We start from the raw sequence: 24392 nt of genomic DNA on the forward strand, positions 1-24392 counted from the left end.
ACATTGAATTGGGCTGAATGTGGAACCTGAACTAAAATGATTGTTAATCTCTTCAGTGTAATTTTTGCTTTTCTCAAATGTATCCGAGGGGCCAGACTGGACCCTTTGGTGGGCCGGTTTTGGCCTGTGGACTGTATGTTTGACACCCATGGTTTATTACCTCACCTACCAAGTACTGTGTTTATACATCACACACATTATTATTATTATTATTATTATTATTATTATTATTATTATTATTATTATTATTATTATTATTACCTATTAGGTTATGTTTTCATCTGGGTTTGTCTGTTTGTCTGTTAGCAAGATAACTCAAAAAGTTATGGAAGGATTTTGATGAAATTTTCAGGAAATGTTGATACTGGCACAAGGAACAAACTAGAAAAGCACTCAGAGAGCGCAGACCTCAGCCAAGGCAGATCAGTGGGCCCCTGTGGCCCCCCACCCCCGATTACCACCAAAATTTCATCATTTCTTCCTTGTGCCAGTATCAACATTTCCTGAAAATTTCCATCCATAACTTTTTGAGTTATCTTGCTAACAAACAAACATACAAACACGCAAACACGCACGCACGCAAGCACACAAAGCAAAGCGATCACAATACCTCCTGGTGGAGGAGGTAATGATTAAATTTTGGTGGTGATGGGGGGGGGGGCTGACCTGCATTGCCAGAGGTATGTGCTGTCCGAGTGCTTTTCTAGTTATTATTATTGTTTATTTGTTTATTTATTAATCTGAGCTACACATTTGTGCCTTAAACTCACCACATGACCAAGATGCAAAATGTCAGTCCACAAACTAATGAGAGACATCACTATGTATGGCTATGTACATATGGATTTAATATGTGCTTTAATTTGCATAGAAAATATGATACAGTTTCAAGAAACATATGGGAGGCACTGAAATTATAATAATTGAGAAAATTAAAAGTCTAATGGATTTGAGTGGACTACACATCCATCATCCACCATGTTTAACAGACTGTTTAAAAATGGCTTAGAAATGTTAAATATAAGAACTACAGTGAAATGACATGCACGCTACTAGTTAGATGAAAACTGTTTGTTTTTAATTGCCGTGACCAGTAAAGAGTAAAATATTGGTTTCATTTCTGTGCTTTTAGACAGTGAGTGCATGAGTAAACTTCAAACCACCCGTAAGTGTCTCCATCCCACGGAGAAAGACCTGGCCAAGTATAATTCTTCTCAATAAAAATGATAAATGGCATTGGATTGCTTTTAAGGTCATGGGGATCTGGCAGTTGCTCTTGGTAAGTTGGCAGGAGACAAATTAGGCCTAGTTTTCCTCTTTCTCTAGGTGCCTCTAAGGTATTGAAAAAAAAAATGTGTACACTATCCAGAGGGTTGGGTGTATTAATCAAAGCACTGAGATAAAAGCCGTTTAAACTCAGGTATGTACACCATGACCTTTGAAAAAATGTGTTATTTCTGAGTGAGTGACAGTTTGTATTTAAATGGGATGTAGCGGTCACTCAAATACCAAGACACTTTTGTGGGGTTCAGGTCGGTCCTCTCACGGAAATAATCAACCCTTTTTTTTTTTTGCGAGCATCATTCTCTACTTACATTTATTACATAATTAATCCTGCCACCTCCCACATCAAGGCAAGTGTTTTTTTTCTTTGTTTTTTTTTTTTCTCTTTCTGACTCTATCCACCGCTTCCTGCAGTGGGATGACAGTCGTGTAGCTGCAGGGTAAAACCACCAAGGTGATGTGTCTTGTTAGCAGCCTGTTCTTGTCTCCTTTAAGTTAAAGTTATGTCTGTCAACATATTTCAACATATTTCTGTGGAAGTCGACAGTTTTAACCAAAGAGGGAGATATAGACAACAATCACACCACTGTCACCATCACTCAGCATGTTGGACTTCTGACGTTCCCCTTCTCCTTCTAATACGTGCAGGCGCTTTCTTGCGTAACACTTGCACAGTGGTGGGGGGGGGGGGTAGACACATGACATCAGGAGACTGGTGGTGGTGGTGGTGTATGAAACTCTTGTCACCTCAGATTAATGTGAGATGAGAGGAGGAGGAGGAGGAGGAGGAGGAGGAGAGGATGGCAGGCAGCCACTACTGCTGGCCCTCTGACTCCCCCTACAGGGAAAAAGGAGGAACAGCAAAAAAAAAAAAAAAAAAAAAAAAAAAAAAAAGACCGAGGAACAGACTCAGATACCACGAACAATCAAATTCAGGAACGTTTTCCATCCTATTCCAACCACGTGGTCCAGTCAGTGATGTGGTTCAGGACCAATGTGTTAAATCCTGATGCTGAAATGTTCATGTTATGTTTTTACTTATTTTATCAGTTTAACTTGTTTTTTTATCTGCTATAGTGTGTTCTTTAATGTGTTGGGGTGTTTTTAATGCTATCTGTCTGTCCGTCCATCCATCTATCCATCCATCCATCCATCCATCCATCCATCCATCCATCTATCCATCCATCCATCCATCCATCCATCCATCTATCTATCTATCTATCTATCTATCTATCTATCTATCTATCTATCTATCTATCTATCTATCTATCTATCTATCTATCTATCTATCTATCTATCTATCTGTCTGTCTGTCTGTCTGTCTGTCTGTCTGTCTGTCTGTCTGTCTGTCTGTCTATCTATCTATCTATCTATCGATCTATCTATCTATCTATCTATCTATCTATCTATCTATCTATCTATCTATCTATCTATCTATCTATCTATCTATCTATCTATCTATCTATCTATCTATCTGTTTAGTACAGTGGTTCCTAACCAGTTTTGGCTCGTGACTCTATTTTAACATCACAAATTTCTCACATAACAAAGACTTTTTTGTTTTGCTAAAATTAATTTGCTTTTGATCACGTAATAGTTTGCTATACTATGCTGCAAATAAACGTTAATTTTATATAACATTTAGTCTATATAATGTATATTATTATGGACAGAGGCAGAAAAGCCAGGTATAGATTACTGCACAAAGTGAGAATTTTATTTTCTTGGTCAGGATATGTACAGTCAGTCCAGCTTGGATTTACAAGGCTGACAATTTATACTGAACAAACAAGAACTCAAACTATGAATTGTGAAAGAGCTGCAGCATCTGAAACCGACCACAATGAACATTTGAAAGATAAACAGTACCGCAGTGCTTCAGTTTCAGCTTCAGAGTTTGTAATGTCTTTTATGGATTGGGATTGTCTCTCTCAAGTCACCATATATTTTTTATTAGTAATTTTATTATTATCATTTTTGATCAATTACTAGAAATTTCAGGCACCCCCATTTGAATTCCAGGCGACCCCACATGGGTCCCAACCCCAAGGTCGAAAAGCATCAGTTTAGTTAAAGCAAATCTTCAGCACTTCTTTGTTGCTTTTTCACTGTAGAAATATACCGACATATTTGTAGTACTCGTATCTACAGTGAAAACTGTCTCCTGCTGCTGATCCATTTTAACTTTTTTTTTTTTAAACAACAAACAAGGTTTTTAACATAACATTTGGTTTTCACTGCGTTGCTGCCTAAAGCCTAAACCACATGTACAAGGGTGTTTACTAAGATGGAGATTTTCTAAATGCATTGGCCTTTCGCCCACACACAAATGCAGTTCTTGTCACTGAAAACAGTTGTTTAGGAAAACTCGCTTCACTGAGAAGATATTAACAAACTCCATTTGCAGTGTTTGTGCAACAGGGAAAACAAACTGTTCCATTATCTCCTCTGTACATGAAGAGATTTTGTGCAGTGGTGGACAAGTGCAAAGCTGGTACAACATGTTTTTTATACAGATATTCTTCCAGTTTGGGGAACAAGTGCCACTATGCACTACAGAGGTAATAACTAGCTGCTAATAGCTGTTTTTTTGTTTGTTTGTTTGTTTTTTTGCCAATTCATTTTTAAAACAGTGCTTGTGTGGACATGATTTTTGGAGCACTGTTCCAGCTAGTTAATTGTTTGGTTTATCAAAATTTTCCTTAACAAGATGTGATTTTTAGATTGTCAGGGTTTGACAGTTTAGCAAGTTATAAAAACAAAGAAAAACCAGCACAAAAACTTGGTGTTAAATAACTTTGAGTGGACCACGATTGGTGTTAATCTCATTCCAGTTATTATAGTTTTGAAAATTTCATTCATTTTTCTTTCCATTAGTTTTTAATTTTTTAAAGTGTTATGAACTGAGCTTTAACTATTAGATGCTGAAAAGTTAAGATTACATAATGTACATACAACAGTTTTTTTTTTTCCCATCATATTTGCATTGTGGCGGAGGCACTGCAGTGGAAATATCATGTGTTACATGTTTATTGTCATTTTTAGTTCATTTGAGGTTTTGAAATAAAAAAGTAATTTTTAAGTATTTAATTAGATATAGTTATCTTTCCACGGTTGCATTAATCTATAATCACCCTTCTTCATCCCTACAAAACCTTTTCCTGTGGTAAAAGCTTTTTTTTTTTTTTTTTTTTTACTGTGAGGGACGTATGCTGATGATGTATTCTCTGTTCTAACATGTTGATTTTGACACTATCTCTTTGTTTAACACAAAATATTTTCCTGTAATTCTAACATGATCACACACTCAGTGACATTTCATGCTGCTTAAGGCTGTGGACATGCTTGTTTTCCCTGGGTTTTTTTTTTTTTTTTTTAAGCAAGAACATTGCCTTTTTCTTTTCTCAGGGTTGGATTTGCCACCAATCACAGTCAGTCGCCCGGAGTGGGGTGAGGTGGGGGTCGGATGGGGTCTGAACAGTCACAAACATGTGTGAAGAAATGATTCATCAAGAAAATGGGAAAATGAGAAAAGCAAAGATTGGTTGTTCTGATTATAGGTGCTGTGAGTAAGCCTGTACTTTCAGTTTTGCAGCCATTATTTTTGACTTAAGAGGTTGTTTTTCAGGGTTTACACAACATCCAAACATACCCTTCACACACTCTCCATCCCATCAGTGCATCTACTGCTGCTGTTGGGGAGAGTCAAAGGTTTTGCCATGGAGGAGGGGGTGTAATCCCATTCTAGCCTTGTGAAGTGTCTGCATCTCATCAACAGAAAGCACAACAGCGGTAAAGGGCTGCACAGGCTCAGGATTAACACACATTTACATAGAAACACATTAAAGAGGCGTCAGGCTCCCTGAAACATCTTCTCAGCGCTCTAAGAACATCTCTGACAGTCATCGTACGTCATGTTGGCATCCAGGCACAGGAAATTTGAACTCCACTCTCAGAAAACGCACAAAAGAAAATGTAAATTTATGTAAGTGGAAGCACTAGGTGAATATTAATGGAATATTGTATTAAAGGTCAAGGCTCAAGCTAAAACAATAATGAATACATAGCATTTAGAATGAAGCTACTGGCCTTTATTGATTCATCATTTCCTTAACGAGAATGAAATTTACTCATTAAGACACAGGGGAACTTTAAAGGCTCAACATTTAACATTGGCACATGCTCGCATTCTTATGTCAGGTTGTATTGCTGGGAGCTGTTTCCTTAAAGGGGTCATATTTATCTAAACCCACTTTTATTAGTCTTTGGTTCATTTATTTGAGTATTTGGACCGTTATAGTTCATAAAGTTTGAATTTGAACCCTCCAGGTGCTGCAAAGCTATCTTTATATTCATTTCGGCAAAAATTGAGTGGATTTCTACAACCCGTTTCAATTCCTGCTCAATTTGTTATGTTATATAACTAGTTACATTAAAACATTTGAACATATGAGGTCAAGACTTCCAACGATCATTTCTCAGAGTACGAAATAATTGTTTGTCAGCAGCAGCGGTTGTTGTCCATACTAAAAATATGTCCAAACTTTGAGCCGATTACTTAAAATGTTCAGTTGTTGCTTGAACGGGACAGAGTGCAGTCAGCAACCTGGAGGGGGTGGGGCCTGAAGTGGCTCATTTGCATTTAAAGGGCCAGCGCTCAAAACGACCTTCCTGGTGTCATTACTCAGAAATATTGTTGAAGATGGGCCTGTGGAGTTGAATTAATGAGGAATTCAGACCCAAGCAGAGCATTTACAGTTTATGTAGACCACAGGGAAATGTTTTAAAATGCAGAATTCCATTTTTCAGAAAAAAGCAAAATATCACTCCTTTAAGTTGTTGGCTATATTTGAGCAAACAACAGCCTCTTCACTCCTGTTAACTGTGAAATTTCCCCACAGCAGGATAAATAAAGTCTTATGTTGCCTTTTGTTATCTTATCTTTAGTTCTTCATCTCTCTTCTACCATTATAAATAAGAGTACGTTCAGACAGCTGGTCTTAATGCACAATTCAGTTTTTTTTGGTGAAATCCATTTTTTTTGTGTGCTTATTCATATTACACTTTAAATGTGACTTCTATCAGTTTTGAGTATGAACTGAATGCAACCTTGAAGTGACCTGCATGAGCAAAAGAGGTCCTGACGTAATATGGGACCATGTAGGCATGCACTGTGTTTATGGAACTCACACTCCTGGGACGCAGAATTGTGACATTTATTGCATTTCAATGACGTAAAGATTGGATAAATGTGACCTGGCTGTTCAGACTGAAGTCACATTGTAAAATATCAGATACGTATCAGATTTAGGACCACATAAGAAAGTGGCCTGGGTCGGATTTAAAAAAATCGGATTTGTGCTGTTCAAACTGTCTTTAACAGATCAGACACAGGTCACATATAGGCAGAAAAATCAGATTTGGGCCACATTTTCCTGCAGTCTGAACGTAGCCTAAGTTTAGCGCCAACAAATGTCAGGGTCAAATCACAACATACGAGTACACCAGGAGTATGAAGGTGACTGAAGAGCTCATAGATGTTACCAAAGTACTCCCATCCAAAACTTCATCCATTTTGTAAAAAAAAAAAAAGCTGAAGCTGGTTTATCTTCGAGCTCTAAACCACAGGTTCTCACTCATGTCAAGCCTTTACAGTTTATCCAAGCCTTAGTCACACAGTTGTTAACGGAGCACTTCATACATGACATTTATTACCATCTAATATGATATTCATGATTGTTTTTCGGACTAATTCTACATTACAGTCTCTACTACATAAGAATACACATGTTGATTCGCTAAATTGCAATTATTTGCATTTACTTGAAGCCGTCCCCAGTCGATTTCTTCAGTATGTTTAGTTTTAAATCTTTCACCATTTGTCCTTTTCTCTGTTACAGACCCAATCCTAAGTAGGGTCAAAATGATTAGACTCCATTTAAAAGGGAACTATTTCTAGTTTCTGTGTTTAGTGCAGACATAAACATGGCTCTAATGTTACAGCAAACCTAAGAATAAAATGCGTCACCAATGAACTGGTAGATGTTAAAGCCTCTATTTGTTATTATTAGCGCTATCTTTCCTAAATTTTTGCATGAAGACTATAATTTTCCAAAAGAAAGTGACATCATGCTTTTTTTTAACTAAACATGTAAACATTTTCCCCAAACAGGCATTAATTCCTCCATAAACAAACAGAAATGTTTTCATACTTATAAATTTGGCGAAAATCAATGTATTGTTTTTAGCCAATTAATGTGGAGGGACCTCAGACCTGACAACCCCCCACAACCACAGCACCTCAGCATCCCAGAAGCCTCAGGGAAAACCTTTTATGGAAAAACCAACTGTGAGTCTTCAGCTCCAGATGGATGGACATCTATTTAGAAAGACGCTCCTCTGTTCTACTGTTCAAAGCAAAGTAAACACCCTGTAAAACTTTAACCCATAAATACAGAGAACACACAGTTTTTTCTACATTTAACCAAGTAATTTATCACCATGCATTATATTATTATGCTTTGCATCTTTGCAGTATAAATCATGTATTTTCCTATATTTAATTCAATAACCATGTAAATGTTCATTAAAGTGCAAAGTAAATTTAAAGGTTATTATATCAAAGCAGAGAAAATTTATGAAAACATGACATTTTTAGCAAAACATTTCATTAATTCTACATTAAAACAAGCATCTACAACCACTGTCATTTGTCAAGCTGTGGGTTTTACTGGTGAACCAATGATGCAGAAGATGACAGTGTTTCCATGTTCACTACAGAAACAATGGGTGCATCTGAAAAAGACATCTGATGCTGTTGAAAAGCTGGGAAACCGCATTTAACCTGAATTACTTCACAGGAATTATTTGACAGGATTAGTGTTTCAGTAGTTACTAAATATTTTAGATCAGTAGATGCCTTTGGGTCTTTAAGGGTTAAACAGGATGGTAACGGCTGAACAGAATGGATTTATTCTGCCTTGTCTTTGCTTTTCTTGATACCGGTTTTTCTACAGTCAAAGAACCTGCTCTAATAAATGTTCAAAAAGGGAAATGTGCATAAAAACAGTTGGGTGGAAACACAGTTATTCACAAATCAAAGATGGTATATATGTTTAAAAAAAAAAAAAAATGAAATGTGCAACTGAATGGAGCTGAGAGGAGCAGAAACAGGTGGTCGGTGGGAGAGACGAAGACTCCTGCCAGTCACCCCAGAGAGGAAGAGGAGGCAGACGAGGAAGAGGAGGAGGATGAAGGGGGGTAGAGTAGGCGAGAGATTGAGGTGAAAAGGTGAGGGCAGCAATGATTTAGAAACTGTGATGAAGGCAGAGAGGAGAAGGCAGGAAAGATGAGGCTGCATAAATATAGAGATGGAAGGAGATGAAGATGAAGATGAAGATGAAGATAAAGATGAAGACGAAGATGAAGATAAAAATGAGGATGAGAAGACGAAGATTAAAATGAAAATGAGATAAAGATGAAGATAAAGATAAATATGAGAAGATGAAGATGAAAATGAAAATGAGGATGAAAATGAGGATGAGAAGATGAAGATGAACATAAAGACAAAAATGAAGATGAAAATGAAGATGAAAATGAGAAGATGAAGATGAGAAGAAGAAAATGAAGATGAGAAGATGAAGTTGAAGGTAAATATAAAGACAAAGATGAGAATGAAAATGAAGACAAAGATAAAAATGAAGACAAGAAGAGGATGAGAAGATGAAGATGAAAATGAAGATGAGAAGATGAAGATGAAAGGATGAAGATAAAGACAAAGACAAAGATGAAGATGAAAATGACAAAGATGAAAATGAAGATTCAAATGAAGACAAGAAGAGGATGAGAAGATGAAAATGAAGATGAACATGAGAAGATGAGGATGAGAGGATGAAAATGAAGACAAAGATGAGAGGATGAAGTTGAAGGTAAAGATAAAGACAAAGATGAAGATGAAAATGAAGACAAAGATGAAAAATGAAGATGAAGGCGAAAATGAATATGAAGATGAGAAGATGAAGACGAAGATGAAGATGAAAATGAAAACGAAGGCGAAAATGAAGATGAAGATGAGAAGATATAGATGAAGATGAGAAGGTGAAGATGAAGACAAAGATGAAGATGAAAATGAAGACAAAGATGAAAATGAAGATGAGAAGTTGAAGATAAAAATGAAGATGAAGACGAAAATGAAAATGAAGATGAGAAGATGAAGATGAAGATGAAAATGAAGATGAGAAGCTGAAGATAAAGACAAGATGAAGATGAAAATGAAGATTAAAATGAAGACAAGAAGGGGATGAGAAGATGAAGATGAAAAGGAAAATGAAGAAGATGAAGATGAACATGAGAAGATGAAGATGAGAAAATGAGGATGAGAAGATGAGATGAAGATTATGATGGAGATGAAAAAAGGAAGATGAGCAAGTGAGATGAAGACAAAGAAAATTTTTCCACCACAAGATGAAGACGGATCAGATCATGTAAAGCTGAGGGATGAATCAGCAGACGAGGTAAGACTAATGGCTCAGTAGACGGTGTTAAAACAGATGGATCCAGGAGGAGAAGGACTGGATGAGGTGACGCTGAGCTTAGACGTCACGCAAACTGAAAATCAGAACAGGTGTGTGTTTAAGACGGTCTGATCTGGAAATGTGCAGGAGGCGCTATGGAAACATACAGTAGGATGGGGTTTTATACCGAGCCACTGACGCTATCGAAAATGAATGGAAATAAACTGAAAGCAGTGTGTGTGTGTGTGTGTGTGTGTGTGTGTGTGTGTGTGTGTGTGTGTGTGTGTGTGTGTGTGCGCGTGTGTGCGCGTGTGTGCGTGTGTGTGTGTGTGCAGGCAACGAGGAGAGACACCCGCTCAGCTCGAGGTGACTGACAGGCATGAATATTTAAGGCCTCTCGCCGTCGCCGCGGTGACGGCTATAGGAGCGTCACTCGTGCCTCTGATCCATTCACAGCTGCTGGCTTATTGGCACAATTAGACAGGGATAGGGCTCTGATTAATTGAACTGGGCTCTACATTCAATCCCTCCAGAACGGCACAAGTCTCTTATCAGGATCACAGCGCACTCCATTTCTCTGAGTGATGACAAGTTGAAATACTATTGGCAGCCGTGCACTCGCACCAACACACAGTCGCCACCCGTGAGTTCTGACCGGACACATAAAGATTCATGACTTTACTGCTGCGCCAGCGTGGATGAATGTAGTCCCCCCCTCCCCCAGCACAGAGCACGAATCAAACATGGATATGACAGATGGATAACAATCATAAGGGTTCAAAACAAAAGCAGCATCTCAGCTTCACACATGGGTGTCAAACGTAAGGCCCGTGGGCCAAAACCAGCCCACCAAAAGGGTCTAATCCGGTCCACGGGATGAATTTGTCAAACGCAAAAATTACACTGAAGACATTAACAATCAAGGATGTTAAAATCATTTTAGTTCAGGAACCACATTCACCAATATGATCTAAAGTGGGTCAAACCAGTAAAATACTAATAACCTATAAATGACAAATTCAAATTTTCTCTTTGTTTTAGTATAAAAAAGTAAAATTGCATGAAAATGTTGACATTTACAAAATACCTTTCCATAAAAAATGCGAATAACCTGAACAAATATGAACAACATGAAATGTCTGAAGAGAACTAACTGCAATTTTAACAAAGTTCTGCCTGTTACTAAATGTTTTATACCTTTGTAGATTCACTGTGATCTGTAAGCTGTACATGTATAAATGAGGCATAATATTGTTAAAATTACACTTACTTTTGTTAAGAAATTTCAGGTTGTTCATATTTTTTTTTAGGATAGTTTGTTTCCTTAATTTCCTTAATGTAATTTAAACTTTTTCACTCTAAAAAATGACAAAAGTCAAGAGTTGACATTATTTATAGGGTATTAAAGTATAATTTTACTGGTCCAGCCCACCTGGGATCATACTGGTCAGCATGTGGCCCCTGAACATGAATGAGTTTGACACCCATGATGTAAACTGACTGTACTGCTACAACTCTGATGGTGAACCACTGATTTAACACCACTATTACCCCTTTATGCCTGCCTTCTATTTAAATATAACAAAAATTTTAACTGAAAAAAACCAAAAAAAACAAAGGCAAATACAGAGGAAAATATTATAATAAATGGTGATAAATCACTCAAGAAAGGTTAAATAGAAAGAAAAATTCATTTGGGAACAGTCACAGAAGTAGCACTGAATCTTTATGGGTTAGTAAAGCCTGTTCTTACATTTCAGAATAAATAATGCAGACTGAAAATGGTAATTCCCTTAAAGTGATACTTTAGTTTGTCTGATAAACCTGCGCTGGTCATTGTTTTATACTGTTTGGATCTAAATGTTAAAACAGCAGAGTCACAGCAGGCAGGTGATGGAGACAGATGCAGATACTATGGGTGGGTTTGGGAGCTTTGAAGAGCATTTCAGGGCCTCAGCTCCCTGTGGGAAATGACTGTATGATGGTAAAGTAAAGTTGTGAAGATTTTAACGGTTTAAACTTAAAGTGAAACTGGTTGGGGGTTTTTTAGGTGAACCTTTTTCCATAATAAAAGTAGGACAAAACCCCAAACCCAACCCTCTCAGAGCCTGGTCTGGTTCTGCACTGGTGTCTTGTGATTGTCCTGGTGATGTCCCTGAACTACTCCTGTCTCAGATCCACACCTGAATATTCAGGTCCTCAACACTTTTTAAAATCATTTAGAGGCTGGAGTTTTACTCAGAATAGGGTCAAGTTCTACTTTCAGTAATATACTGATCTTAACCCTTAAAGACTCCCAAATGATTTATTTTTCTTTGCCAAGTGATTTATTACCATTTATTATAATATAATCTCCTGCATTTTCAGTGTAAATCATGTATGTATTTATTATATTTGATTTACTGATCTGTGTTTTTTTTGTTCGTTTGTTTGTGAAGCATCTTTGAATGTCCAAAAAAAGCTCTATATAAGTCTGATGTATTATTATTATTATTATTATTATTATTATTATTATTATTATTATTATTATTATTATTATGTAGATCAGGGGTGTCCAATTCTGGTCCTTGAGGGCTGGTATCCTTCATGTTTTAGATGTATCTCTCTTTCAACACATTTGATTCAAATGATGAGCCTATCATCAAGCTCTGCAGAAGCCTGGTAATTACCGTCAGGTGTACTGGGAGAAGGAAACATCTAAAACATGCAGGATACTGGCCCTCGAGGACCAGGATTGGACACCCCGATGTAGATGTTCATAGAAGCTCATAGAAGCTAAATTCAAAGGTTCTGTCATGGTGCAGTCCTGTGTTGCCACAGACCCCTCCCTCAAACTAATTAGTGACAATCACCTGTCAGCACCTCATCTCAATCTCAATCACAGCCCCATATAAGGGGCTCCTCTGCTCCAGGGCGGTGCTGGAACATTCTGCTGCCTCTGCCATCTCCACAGATCTTCTACAGCCCATCACAGCTCCACACAGACTCCTGCCACAGCACTACATACTCATCCACAGGTTTTATGCTTCCATGTTCATGTTTATATTTTTGTATAATAATAATAATAATAATAATAATAATAATAATAATAATAATAATAATAATAATAATAATAATAATAATAATAAATCTGTTTACTCCCTCCAGTTCTGTGCATTGGAATTTACTCCTTCACCCTGTTATGACTGGTTATTTTAGCAAATCAGACAAAAATAAGGAAAAACAGAGCAAAATATACCAGCAACTGTCACTGATCCAAATCCATGAGTTTTATTGGTTAATCAATGTGATAGAAGATGACGGTGTTTCCATGATAACTACGGAGCCTCTGAACATCCAAATGGATCATATCTGATGACCATGAAAAGATGACAAACTGTATTTTACACCAATTATTTACACGTATTGATAGAATTAAAGCATTAAAAGGTATTAAACATTTTACGTCAGTAGATGCTTTTGTTCAGTGGTTTGGGTCTTTATGGGTTAATGACAAGTCTATTTAAATTTCTTTTTTAATTGTAAATGCAACTACATTCTATTAGTTATATGTTGTATCAGTCTATTGTCATTAAATATAAGAGTGATGGACACCAGTGTTGAAGTAATCCAAAGTATTTAAAATCTGTTAATCTAACTGAGTAAGTCTGACATGACATTTCAGAGCATGTGTTCTGTAATCTGGAGTGAATGACTTTCCAAAGCGAGTCCATCACTGACTACATCTGCATGTAAACCAGGGCTGTCAAATATAACGTCCGTGGGCAAAAACCGGCCCACTAAAGGGTCCAATTCAGCCTATGGGATGACCTTATGAAATGCAAAAAGGTGTGTGTGTGTGTATCTGTGCAATTCTGAGAAATTGAGACATTTTTAACTGGCCAACTTGGTACCTACAGTTGAGGAATAGTCCCATGTCCACATTGAATATCTCGGCAAGTTGATAGGACCAATATTTTGGTTAGATAGTAGTCATGTTGCAATACAACAGCCATACAATCACGTTGCTTGGTTGACCGGAAGCGCGGTACCACACTGCATGATGGGAAATGAAGTTAAAACCAGGAACAACACATTCACTAACTTCAGTCCCTAGATATCGGTAGTAATATGACCCGTGGTTTCCCTTGGTAGTACTATTTTAATAACCTATAAATAATGAAACCAAATTCTCTCTTTGTTTTAGTTTAAAAAAGTAAAATTACATGAACATTACATGAATGTTACATGTAACATTTACAAAATATCCTTTCATAAAAAACATGAAAAACCTGAACAAATATTAACAACATGAAATGTCTGAAGAAAAGTAAGTGCAATTTTGACAATATTCTGAATGTTAGTAAATGTTTTGTACCTTTGTAGATTTACTGTGATCTGTAAGTTGTAATACACATGTGTAAATGATAAACTGGGGCATAATATTGTTAAAATTGCACTTTTTTTTTTTTTTTTTTAAGAAATTTCATACTGTTCATGTTGTTCATTTTTTTTAAGGATAGTTTGTAGATGTAAACATTTTCCTTAATTTCCTTAATGTAATTTTATTTTTTTCACTCTAAAACATGAGAAAAGTCAGGAGTTGACATTATTTATAGGGTATTATAGTATAATTTGACTGGTCTGGCCCATCTGGGATCATACTGGGTGGCATGTGGCCCCTGAACATGAATGAGTTTGACACTCCTGATGTAAACTGACTGTACTTCCTATATTTCTGAAGGTGAACCACTGATTTAACACCACTCTGACCCCTTTATGATCGCCTTCTAATCTTAGAAATATGTTGTTTTAGCTCAAATTGTGTAATTTTCTGTGCAGAAGTACTCAGGTAGAAAAGCTATGGAACAGTACCCTCTTCTGGCCTGAATGCAAAGGGAAACTCCATAACAGCAATGAAAAGCACTCACACATACTACTAAGCTACTTTTATGTAATGTAAAAGCCAGCTGGGGAAACATAAACAGGGATATACATGAACAAGTGCTCTGCCTTCCCTCAAACACTCAATCTTTTGCTGGTTTAGCTGCCAACAGTCTGGCTTTCACTTCTGAAAACAAGCTGATACACACAAAACACAAGTGTTCCCCAGATAAATGATGTTTAATTAAATGTTCATATATGATGATAGAAATGAACAAGCACCTGCCCATTCTGTCCAATAGGGAGGCAGCACATGCTATGTATCTATGAAAAATTAGGGAAACCCTGACGAACTTACAACTTTAGGGCAGAACAATGTCAAACACCATGTTTGGCTAAAATGTAGTTTCCATTGAGCCCGTTTACATGCACACCAATACTCCTATCATTATCTGATTTATCAGATTATTCAAGTGATCATGTAAACAGAATAATCTGATCGGTTTTATTAACATCAACAGTAATCTGATTATGAGAAATCAGATTAACACACCTGGATTTCTCCCAAATACTCTGATTGCTTCACACATGTATACAGGTTAATCTGATTTCTTTCTGTTTTTTTTTTTTTTGTTTTTTTTTTTACGTCTGCACATGTGGACAAAAAAAATCTATATAAATGGAAGTTACCCAGCAACAGCGTGAGCCTAAGGAAAAAGATAAACAAACGATGAAATGGAATGAAGGATAGCAAAACGTGACCTTTTTTGTAGTCTTATTAGCTCCTCCCACATTAGGACAGCTTACGCTGGCAACGTAGGCATTGCCACGGTCAACAAGACAAGAATGGATGTTTTGAAAATAACAGGAAGTGTACGTCTAATGTCATAATGTACAAACATACACCAAAAGAAATCAAATAATGGACTGAAACATGTAAACCAGGGATTTTTGATTATCGCATTTCTGAAGTGCATGTAAACACGTCGCATCTGATTATAGCAATTATCGGATTACTCCCAGTTATAGGATTTTTATGGTCTTGTAAACTGGCTCACGGTTGCTTGTTAAGTCGTCAGGTATTGATGTTTAAGAGAGATATTTTCAGCCTGAGGTTGTTTAGAAGTAAAAGTGTACTTCAGTGCAGCTCTGAGATTGCTAGAGTGTTTTCCCTTATCCAATTTTCCAGTTGTAACGCTTCATAACCATCTTTTAAGCTAAAACCCTCAAAGTAAGTCCAAGAAGTTGTGATTTATCTTCTGAAAAAGGCTTCGCTCTGACCTTCTTTTTAATGAAGTGGACTCCAGTTGAAAAGTAGGATACTTAAAGTAGCACAGAGACAGAGTGAAAGTATCTAATAATACACCCTCAATCATCATAACATCCTGTACTTTGTCCAAAAATGTACAATAGATTGATTTATGTCACAGCATCCCACTGTTCTGATGTACTGTCAAGGTAAAGGCTGAGGACATTCTGAACCCAGGAGTAAATTCTTCTCAAATGCTCAGACAGAGGAGTTGACTGATTACTGAATTAATTCACATCGTGGTCCAAGGATCTAAAGCACTGGTTCTCAGTCGGTGGGTCAAAAACTTGTTTTCAGTGGGTCACTGGTCTTAGTCTGGGCAAAAAATAATGTAAAGAAACCAATCCTGTGCTTTATTTTTATGGAATGGAGTACTGTTCATTCACACTCCCCAACAGTAGGTGCCGGTAATGCCCTGTAATGCTGATTAATACCATGTATTTCACAGCATAAAAGAAGACCCAAAAGTTTGTATTCATACCGAAGTGAAACTGATATGATGACTACATCAGATGTGGTTTTACCTACATTTAGGACAAAAACCTCAGTGTGTTTAATTCTTGAGTAAGTGACTGAATGTACTTTTAATTTTTAACTGAGTCCACATTTTTAGTTTTGATTAAAATGTACCTAATTTAGTGTTAAAGGGAATATTTCCCTCTTTATCATCACCACCTACTGGTCACTGGTTTATCAATAAACTGGTCTTCTGAGTTTTCACACTGTGATATTTTGTATTATCTCAGATTCAAAACACACCATCTTTTTACACTAGTATGTTTAATGTATTTTTTTCTCATTTCTGGTGTCAAAATATCTCATCAGACTTTAATAGGACATAATCACCTAAAGAGTAACTTTTCAGTGAGATACGTGAACTTATTTTTCGACAATAGGTCTTGAAAATCTTATTTCAAGAAATCTTACCAAGATAATTTTCACTTGTTCAATTGGCAAAAGTTTTGCTGAATTTAAGACTTTTTTTTTTGCTTATTTCAAGCAAAAAATCTGCCAATGGAACAAGTGAAAATTATTTTGTAAGATTTCTTGAAATAAGACTTTCAAGATCTATTGTCTGTCACTGAAAAGTCACTCTTTAGGTGATTGTCTTATTTTAAGCGTGATGAGATATTTTGACTAGAAATAAGAAAAATACTCCTAGTAAGATTTTGATTTTTGCAGTGTATTAAATACATTTGAGAAGTTTAACTTTTATCAATTTGGGTCGTAGCTTGTCATTAAGGGGTGATGGTGGATCCTGAAGTCAGACCTGTTGATCTAAAGTGACTTGGATCATCAGCGCCTGATTTTAAAAGCACGTGACACAGTGGACATCTAAAAGCAACAAGTGTCTTTTCATAAAATCACATTATTTTCACATGATTTAGAAATGTACAGTGTTACTGCATGATTCTGTTGTGTTGGAATGAAACGTCAGCTTCCAGTTCTTATCAGTATAATTTTTCTTTTTATTTGTGGCTTGTATATTTCCTGATGTTTCAAAATAAAAGGCTAAAACTGTCAACATGTAAGTCTATGTAATATGTAATAATGTATGACACGCTTTGGTCATTAGAGGCTTTATTAGCTCTTTTATGTGTTTTTGTTTTGTTTGTTTTATGTCTAATATAATTGTTTAGGTCTGTACTGGACTATAAGTAACTACTTAATCAACTAATAGTTTAGTGAATTAAAAAACATGATCTAAATTGACATGGTTTTTCAAGTGGTTACACAAGAAATTATCCCTTTTCCATTTATGACTGCAATGTTTTACGTGCTCTGTGCTTTAGATTAGGACCCAGTCCAGCTTAAATATCTTTAAAATGGATATCAATCTCTTTTTGGCAAAATATACTAACATTATGAACAATCGATATAACTTACATTTTAATTTTCCACCTTTGACCACTTCATCTATTGGCTTTATTGGCTCTCTTGCATGACTTTAATAATGACTGGATATGGATTTGGATAATAATGACTCACACTTGGATGTTCCTGTGCAGCAGTAGTAAAACCTATGGGACCAGTACCAACCTTTATTATTTGACTATATTTTAATCCTCTATGGCTGTGTTTGGAACAGGGTTTTAACCATTATGTATAAACTGATCCTTACAAGTAAAACATCTGAAGTGATTGAACATATCTGTAACTCTATCTGTATCTAATTACTTCATAAATCTATAACTTAAGATATTTAATTACTAATCACTGACCTACATTTACAGCCTAAACATTCATATTTGTCCCCTAAATACATATTAAATGATTCCTGATAGTCATATTGTCTTTATTTTTTAGTTTTTTTTCTCGGTCACACTGCCTCTAGTAGTGTTTGTGTCTGTCACATGTCAGTATACTCAGCCACAAGCCACATCTGTAGAGACTTGCATAACCTCACAGTCGGACAGAAACCTCGTAACTCCATTTTTGGTCTTTTTTTTTTTTTTGTTTGTCATAAAACGATTCTATTGGCCAGTCTTCAAGTTGGAATGATAGCTTTAGAAATATTTAAAGGTAGGGTAGGAGATCCTGGAAAAACGTTTCGAGCAAGCTGCATTTTGAAAATACACAATTCAAAAGTCCAAACCCCTTTCTTCAGACTTCCCCCCAAAGCCACGCCTCCTGAGTACTGGATGGTACTCGCAGAGGGGGGGGGGGGGGGGGGGGGGGGGACAAATGGCAGTTGAATTTGATAGACATATCACCATTCAATCATTTTGATGGGTCGGTTAAAATGATTGGATGGTGTTTTTTCAATCCTGTCCATTTCACAGGTGACTAAATTTTTAATTTTTGTGTGAGAGCATTTAATTAATTGGTTGCAATCAGAGTATAAAGGGGATTTTAAGCAATATAGTAAAAAATGGTCCAGGAAAACATCTCCTACCCCACCTTTAACCAATAAAAAGTGTTGAAAACAACTTGTGACTACATCTCTTAACTCCATTCATTTATTTAGAATATACATCGTTTTTCTAGTTTCCTGAAAAATAACCGTTTTGGACATAAGAGGTTTCCACCCGACAGCGATGATGAGATAAAATACATTGGTTTTGATAAAATAGCTGTTTTCCCAACACACAGAGGAGATGCAGACAGACGAGAAGAAATGGATTTGGTTGCAGACAATCTAAAAAATAAGCAGTAGTGTTGGTGAGTATAATGTATTTTATGTACATTTGTATGTTTTTGTCATTATCTTCAGTAAATATTGTTGATTGCGTTGAGATGATGAATGTGATGCAGTGTGTGTAGTGAAAGGAGACCTGCTCAGTTGGGTTCAGTAGGTTTCTTTCCTTAGTTATGACATTCATTCTTGATATGTGAAAAACCTGTATGTGATGCAATGCTGTTATCATGTGTTTTTTGAACAGTATTGATGGTATAGTATTAATATTAATCCTTTAAGCACTGGAGTTTGGTTGTTTTTTTGTTTTTTTTTTAATATTCAATTTTGATATCAAGATTTCAAAAAGCTGTAGCTTGGAAGAGGGATGAGAAGTCATACTGTAAATAGACAGAAATATTAGGTATGACCCAGTGTTTATGATGGGAGTAAATTTATTCATCTAATTAACATATTGTGATGTTATAGTAAAATTGAACTTTGAACATATTTAGATGGAAATTTTCTTTGTGTGTTTGTCTTCTTATCCTTAAAATAAATTAACTTAAACAATAGTAGAAAGTAAAATGCAGTAGGTTTTAGTAACTTTTTTAAATCTTGTGCACTGACCCTTTAAAGTCCTATTTAATTTTTTATTTTTTTTTAATTTGTTAAAGGTGTTTATAATCTAATGCTCATGCTCATTAAGGTGACGGTTACAGTACCTCCTCCTGGTCCAACATGTAGAACTGATTTCCGGGGCTCACGCGTTGACGGGGGTTCCAGCGGTCGTAGGGAGGGCGGTCGTGTGAGGGGCGGTCGTAGATGGGACGTTCGTGCAAGGGGCGGTTGTAGGAGGGCCGGTCGAAGGAGGGACGACTGTAGGAGGGACGGTCGTGAGCGGGACGGTCGTAGGAGGGAGCGTGGAAGGAGTGGGCGTGGGAGCGATGATGGTGGTGATGATAGGAGGGGGGGACGGCACACCTTGCATCTGGACAGGAGAGAGGGAAGTGGGGGGGGGGGGGGGTAGGAAAGGAGAGGAAAGGAGAGGAAAGGAGAGGAAAGGGAAAAGAGAAGGTCAGTTAGGAGCATAGATAGGAGAGCTGAGGGGGGGGGCACATGCCTGTCCTCATCCCATCAACGTCATTTAAACAGCACTGCTTTAAAGACGTCATAAGGCATTCAGGAAATGGACAAATAATCCAATTCTTCTTCAGAAGAAAACTACAGCTTCATGAAAACATCAGTGTGAAATAAACAAAGTGGAAAATGCTGGTGCGATAGAAAAAGTCAAATCCCAATAAAAGTAAAGTGCATACAAATAGGTCTTTAATGCAGAGTCATTAGGGAGCTTTAAAACAGCAAGAGTCCACAAGTTACTGATTCACAAGGTGAAACCAAGGATTTTATATCGTATGCACTTTTTGTTTAAACAAAAAAGTTTCAAAACTGACATGGACACATGAATGTTCAATACATTTACAATTTTCATTACATTTTTTAAAACTGGACCATATGAAAGCACCACATGTCTGACACTTTATTCAATATTTTCGGTGTTCTTTTTCCTGCTTTTTTTTTTTTTTCTGTGTAAAGGAGTTAGATCGTCTTAAAGAACTGACTGATACCAGATGAATGACAGGCTGAAACGCTACACCAGCTGACCACTCATTCTGATTAAACTGTCTAGTTCAGCCTTGGATCAACAAAACTTGTGTACTTCATGTTCCTTGTAGAGTAACTGGGGCTTGTTTTTGAATATCCAGGCCTAACACCTCTATCTGCAGCTTTGTCTCATTGATTTACTGTAAGTTTTTGTATCAGTTCATACAAACAAGAAAAATATAATCAGACAAAAGTATAATAAGACTAGAATGAAAAATAAAGTTATTTTGAAATAGGCAGGTAATACTAGGGTTCACACAGACTTTTGAGGTTCTTTTTCTAGTGGGTCTGCAAACACCACCTCTGGATATGAAATCAACTCTAACTCTAACTCTCTCTCTCTCTCTCTCTCTCTCTCTCTCTCTCTCTCTCTCTCTCTCTCTCTCTCTCTCTCTCTTTTTTTTTTTTTTTTTAATGGCCATGACTAAAAATGATGATTGTCTAATTGAAGAAGTCCCAGATCCAGCTAACCACCAAAATCTAATCAGCTCTTCCCTTGCCTCAGGCTGCACACCAAAATTAACAGAAAACTTGTTTAAGATTTCAGAGATATCTGGCTAAACGATGGACGGAAAAACTCAACTAGAATCTCTATGGAGTGGGTATTAAACACATGTCCAAAGAATAAAGATATATCTGAGAGTTTTGTGCCTTGGATAATTTAAGAAAGTGACCACCCCTCCCAAAAAAAAAAAAAAAAAAAAATGAAGAAACTAAAATGAAAAAGCACACTGAAGTGAAAACACTTCAGCCACAGAATGATGCTATGTGAGGGTTATGTCAGTGAAAACCTGCCTTATCATCAAATTTTATTAATATTTATGCTGTTTTTGAGCATAATCTCAAGGTATCACAGTGTAGATAGATAGATAGATAGATAGATAGATAGATAGATAGATAGATAGATAGATAGATAGATAGATAGATAGATAGATAGATAGATTTTTTTCAAACATAAATAGGCAAAAGAAATTACCAATTTAAACAGAATACTCCAATATAATGAAGGAAATAAATCAGCCAAGAAAGAAAAACAAATGTCACACAATGCATAACTATTTCATTGTAGCTCTTTAACAATATTTTATGTCCGAAAAGGAGAAGAAAGAAGCCAAGCTTATATTGTCCGTCCCCAATTTTACATGACTTTGTTAATTAGCTAACGTATACGGTCCATGTAAAGAATAGGTCAGTCATAAAATTACAGAAAAAAGAATAAATGAGTACATCCCATCAATAACTATTACTGTTGTACTCCTGTTCATTGTTGCTATATCTTTGGAAAATAAGGTTTTTATACATCGCCTTAAATTTTGTGATGTTTTCATACTCTTTGATATTTAATTTCATTCTGCTCCACAAAAAACTCCACAACATGAATCTGTTTAAATTTGTTCTAGTGAAATGTTTCATATGTAGTGTCTGTCTGTAGTTATAACCACCTTCTATCTGAAATATTTCTACATGTTACTTGGAAATCATTTATTTCTAGCTTTGTATAACATTTGTTCTGTTTTTATTTCCACCAAATCCTTTAATTTGAGTGTATGTAAGAGTAAGAATAGTTTATTGGTATGTTCCAGATAACCTGTATTATTTATTATCTTTATTGCTCTCTTATGAAGTGTGCCTAATGGTTGTAGGTTGGTTTTGTAGGTGTTAACCCATACTTCTGCACAGTAATTCAACACAACACAAGTGAGTAATCAATAAAATCAATAAATAAATCAATAAAGCTCTGTCATCCAGTAAGTACCGAAGTATCTTATTCATATAAAGGACTGACCAGTTATTACCCATGACCAGTTGAATGATCTGGGGGCAGATTTATTGAGCACATAAGCCTCAGGTTTTAATCCAGTAACAGTGTTGATGGAATCATCCAGTTCTGTGGATGGCCCACTAATAACACACAAATACACAAATACACGTACACACTTGCACTCAGTCCATTTCTATAACCAGTTCATTTCAACAGCAAACTACAAAGTCCAGCCACAGACTGCGCATACACACACTAGATGAGGGTGTGTAGATTCTACTAATAACAAAGACACAACTTGTTTTAATGTGAAAGACAAACAAAGGTTTTTACATGTATAACAATGCAGACCAAGGAGAGTCGGCAGGTGGAAGTGAAGGTATTACTGGATGAACAGAACTGAATGAATGTAATGTATCTGTTAGTACGCTTCATTCATTATACAGCAACAAATAACCTAAAAGTTCGATAATCACGTAATACTTAATTCATTCATCATCTGAACCGCTTTATCCTCCAGAGGGCTGCAGGGGTGCTGGAGCCTATCCCAGCTGCCCATGGGCAAAGGCAGGGTACACCCTGGACATGTCACCAGTCCATCACAGGGCTGACATATAGAGACAAACAACCAATCACCCTCACATTCATCTATGGGTAATTTAGATTAACCAGCTGACCTATTAGAATGTCTTTGGACTGTGAGAAGAAGCCGGAGAGAACCCATGTAAACACAAGGGGAACATGCAAACGCCACACAGAAAGGTACCCCCCCAAGGGAATCGAACCCAGGACCTTTTTGCTGTGACAGTGCTAACCACTGCACCACCGTGTCGCCCCTTCGTACTTAACCTCCTCAGACTCAGCTATGGGTTTTCTGTCCACATTTGTGGAAAAGAGTTTCACAACTTTATACAAAAAAACAAGTAAAGAAAACTGTCCACCACAAAGGACATTCCATAAAAATTTTAAAAACTACATCTGAAAAAACTGTTGCATCATGATGTTTCTAATATGAGCACTTATTTAATAAAAAACAAAAAAAGCTTGTGCTTTGCTGACATTTCCTGGGTCTCAGGAGGTTATGTTAAAGGTGTCATATTTTGCTAAATCCACTTTTATTACCTCCGCCAAGGAGGTTATGTTTTTGCCAGGGTTTGTTTGTTTGTCTGTCTGTCTGTTTGTCTGTCCGTTAGTGTGCAACATAACTCAAAAAGTTATGGACAGATTTTGATGACATTTTCAGGGTTTGTTGGAAATGGGATAAAGAAGAAATGATTAAATTTTGGTGGTGATCGGGGGTGGGGGGGCCCATTTCCAACAAACCCTGAAAATTTCATCAAAATCTGTCCATAACTTTTTGAGTTATGTTGCACACTAACGGACGTGGCGTGGGGGGGGCCCACGGGGGGGGGCCACTGATCAGCCTTGGCGGAGGTCTGCGCTCTCCGAGTGCTTCTAGTTAGTCTTTGGTTCATTTATTTGTGTATTTGGACCCTAACAGTTCAAAAAGTTTGAATTTGAACCCTCCAGGTGCTGCAAAGCTATCTTTATATTCATTTTGGCAAATATCGAGTGGATTTCTACAACCAGTTTTAATTCCTGCTTAATTTGTTACGTCTAAAACTAGTAGCACCATGAAATTTGCACATATAAGGTCAAGACTTCCGACGAACATTTCTCCGAGTATGACATAATTGTTTGTCAGCAGCAGTGGTTGTAGTAAAAACTGAAAATATGTCCAAACTTGGAGCCAATTATCTCAGATGTTCAGCTGTTGGTTGTTTTAATGAACACAAATGGCTGAACAGGACAGAAAGTACTGTCAACAACCTGGAGGGGGTGGGGCATGAAGTGGCTCATGTGCATTTAAAGGGCCAGTGC

General features: G+C 36.7%; 1 protein-coding gene across 2 annotated transcripts in view; it reads right to left on the minus strand.

Annotated features, from left to right (window-relative positions):
* Positions 1–24392, minus strand: part of syngap1b (synaptic Ras GTPase activating protein 1b) — a 277859-nt gene that overhangs the window by 177060 nt on the left and 76407 nt on the right. The window contains exon 1 of one of the 2 annotated variants that reach the window (XM_030158020.1): positions 19810–20009. The exons of the other annotated variant lie outside the window; for it this stretch is intronic. Coding sequence (XP_030013880.1) covers positions 19810–19827 — 18 coding nt within the window. The 5' untranslated portion in view covers positions 19828–20009. Of the gene's footprint in view, positions 1–19809; positions 20010–24392 lie in introns of those variants that run through there. 2 annotated transcript variants of the gene reach the window in all.

The sequence above is a fragment of the Sphaeramia orbicularis genome, chromosome 16 (assembly GCF_902148855.1).
Source record: "Sphaeramia orbicularis chromosome 16, fSphaOr1.1, whole genome shotgun sequence".
NCBI lineage: Eukaryota > Metazoa > Chordata > Actinopteri > Kurtiformes > Apogonidae > Sphaeramia > Sphaeramia orbicularis.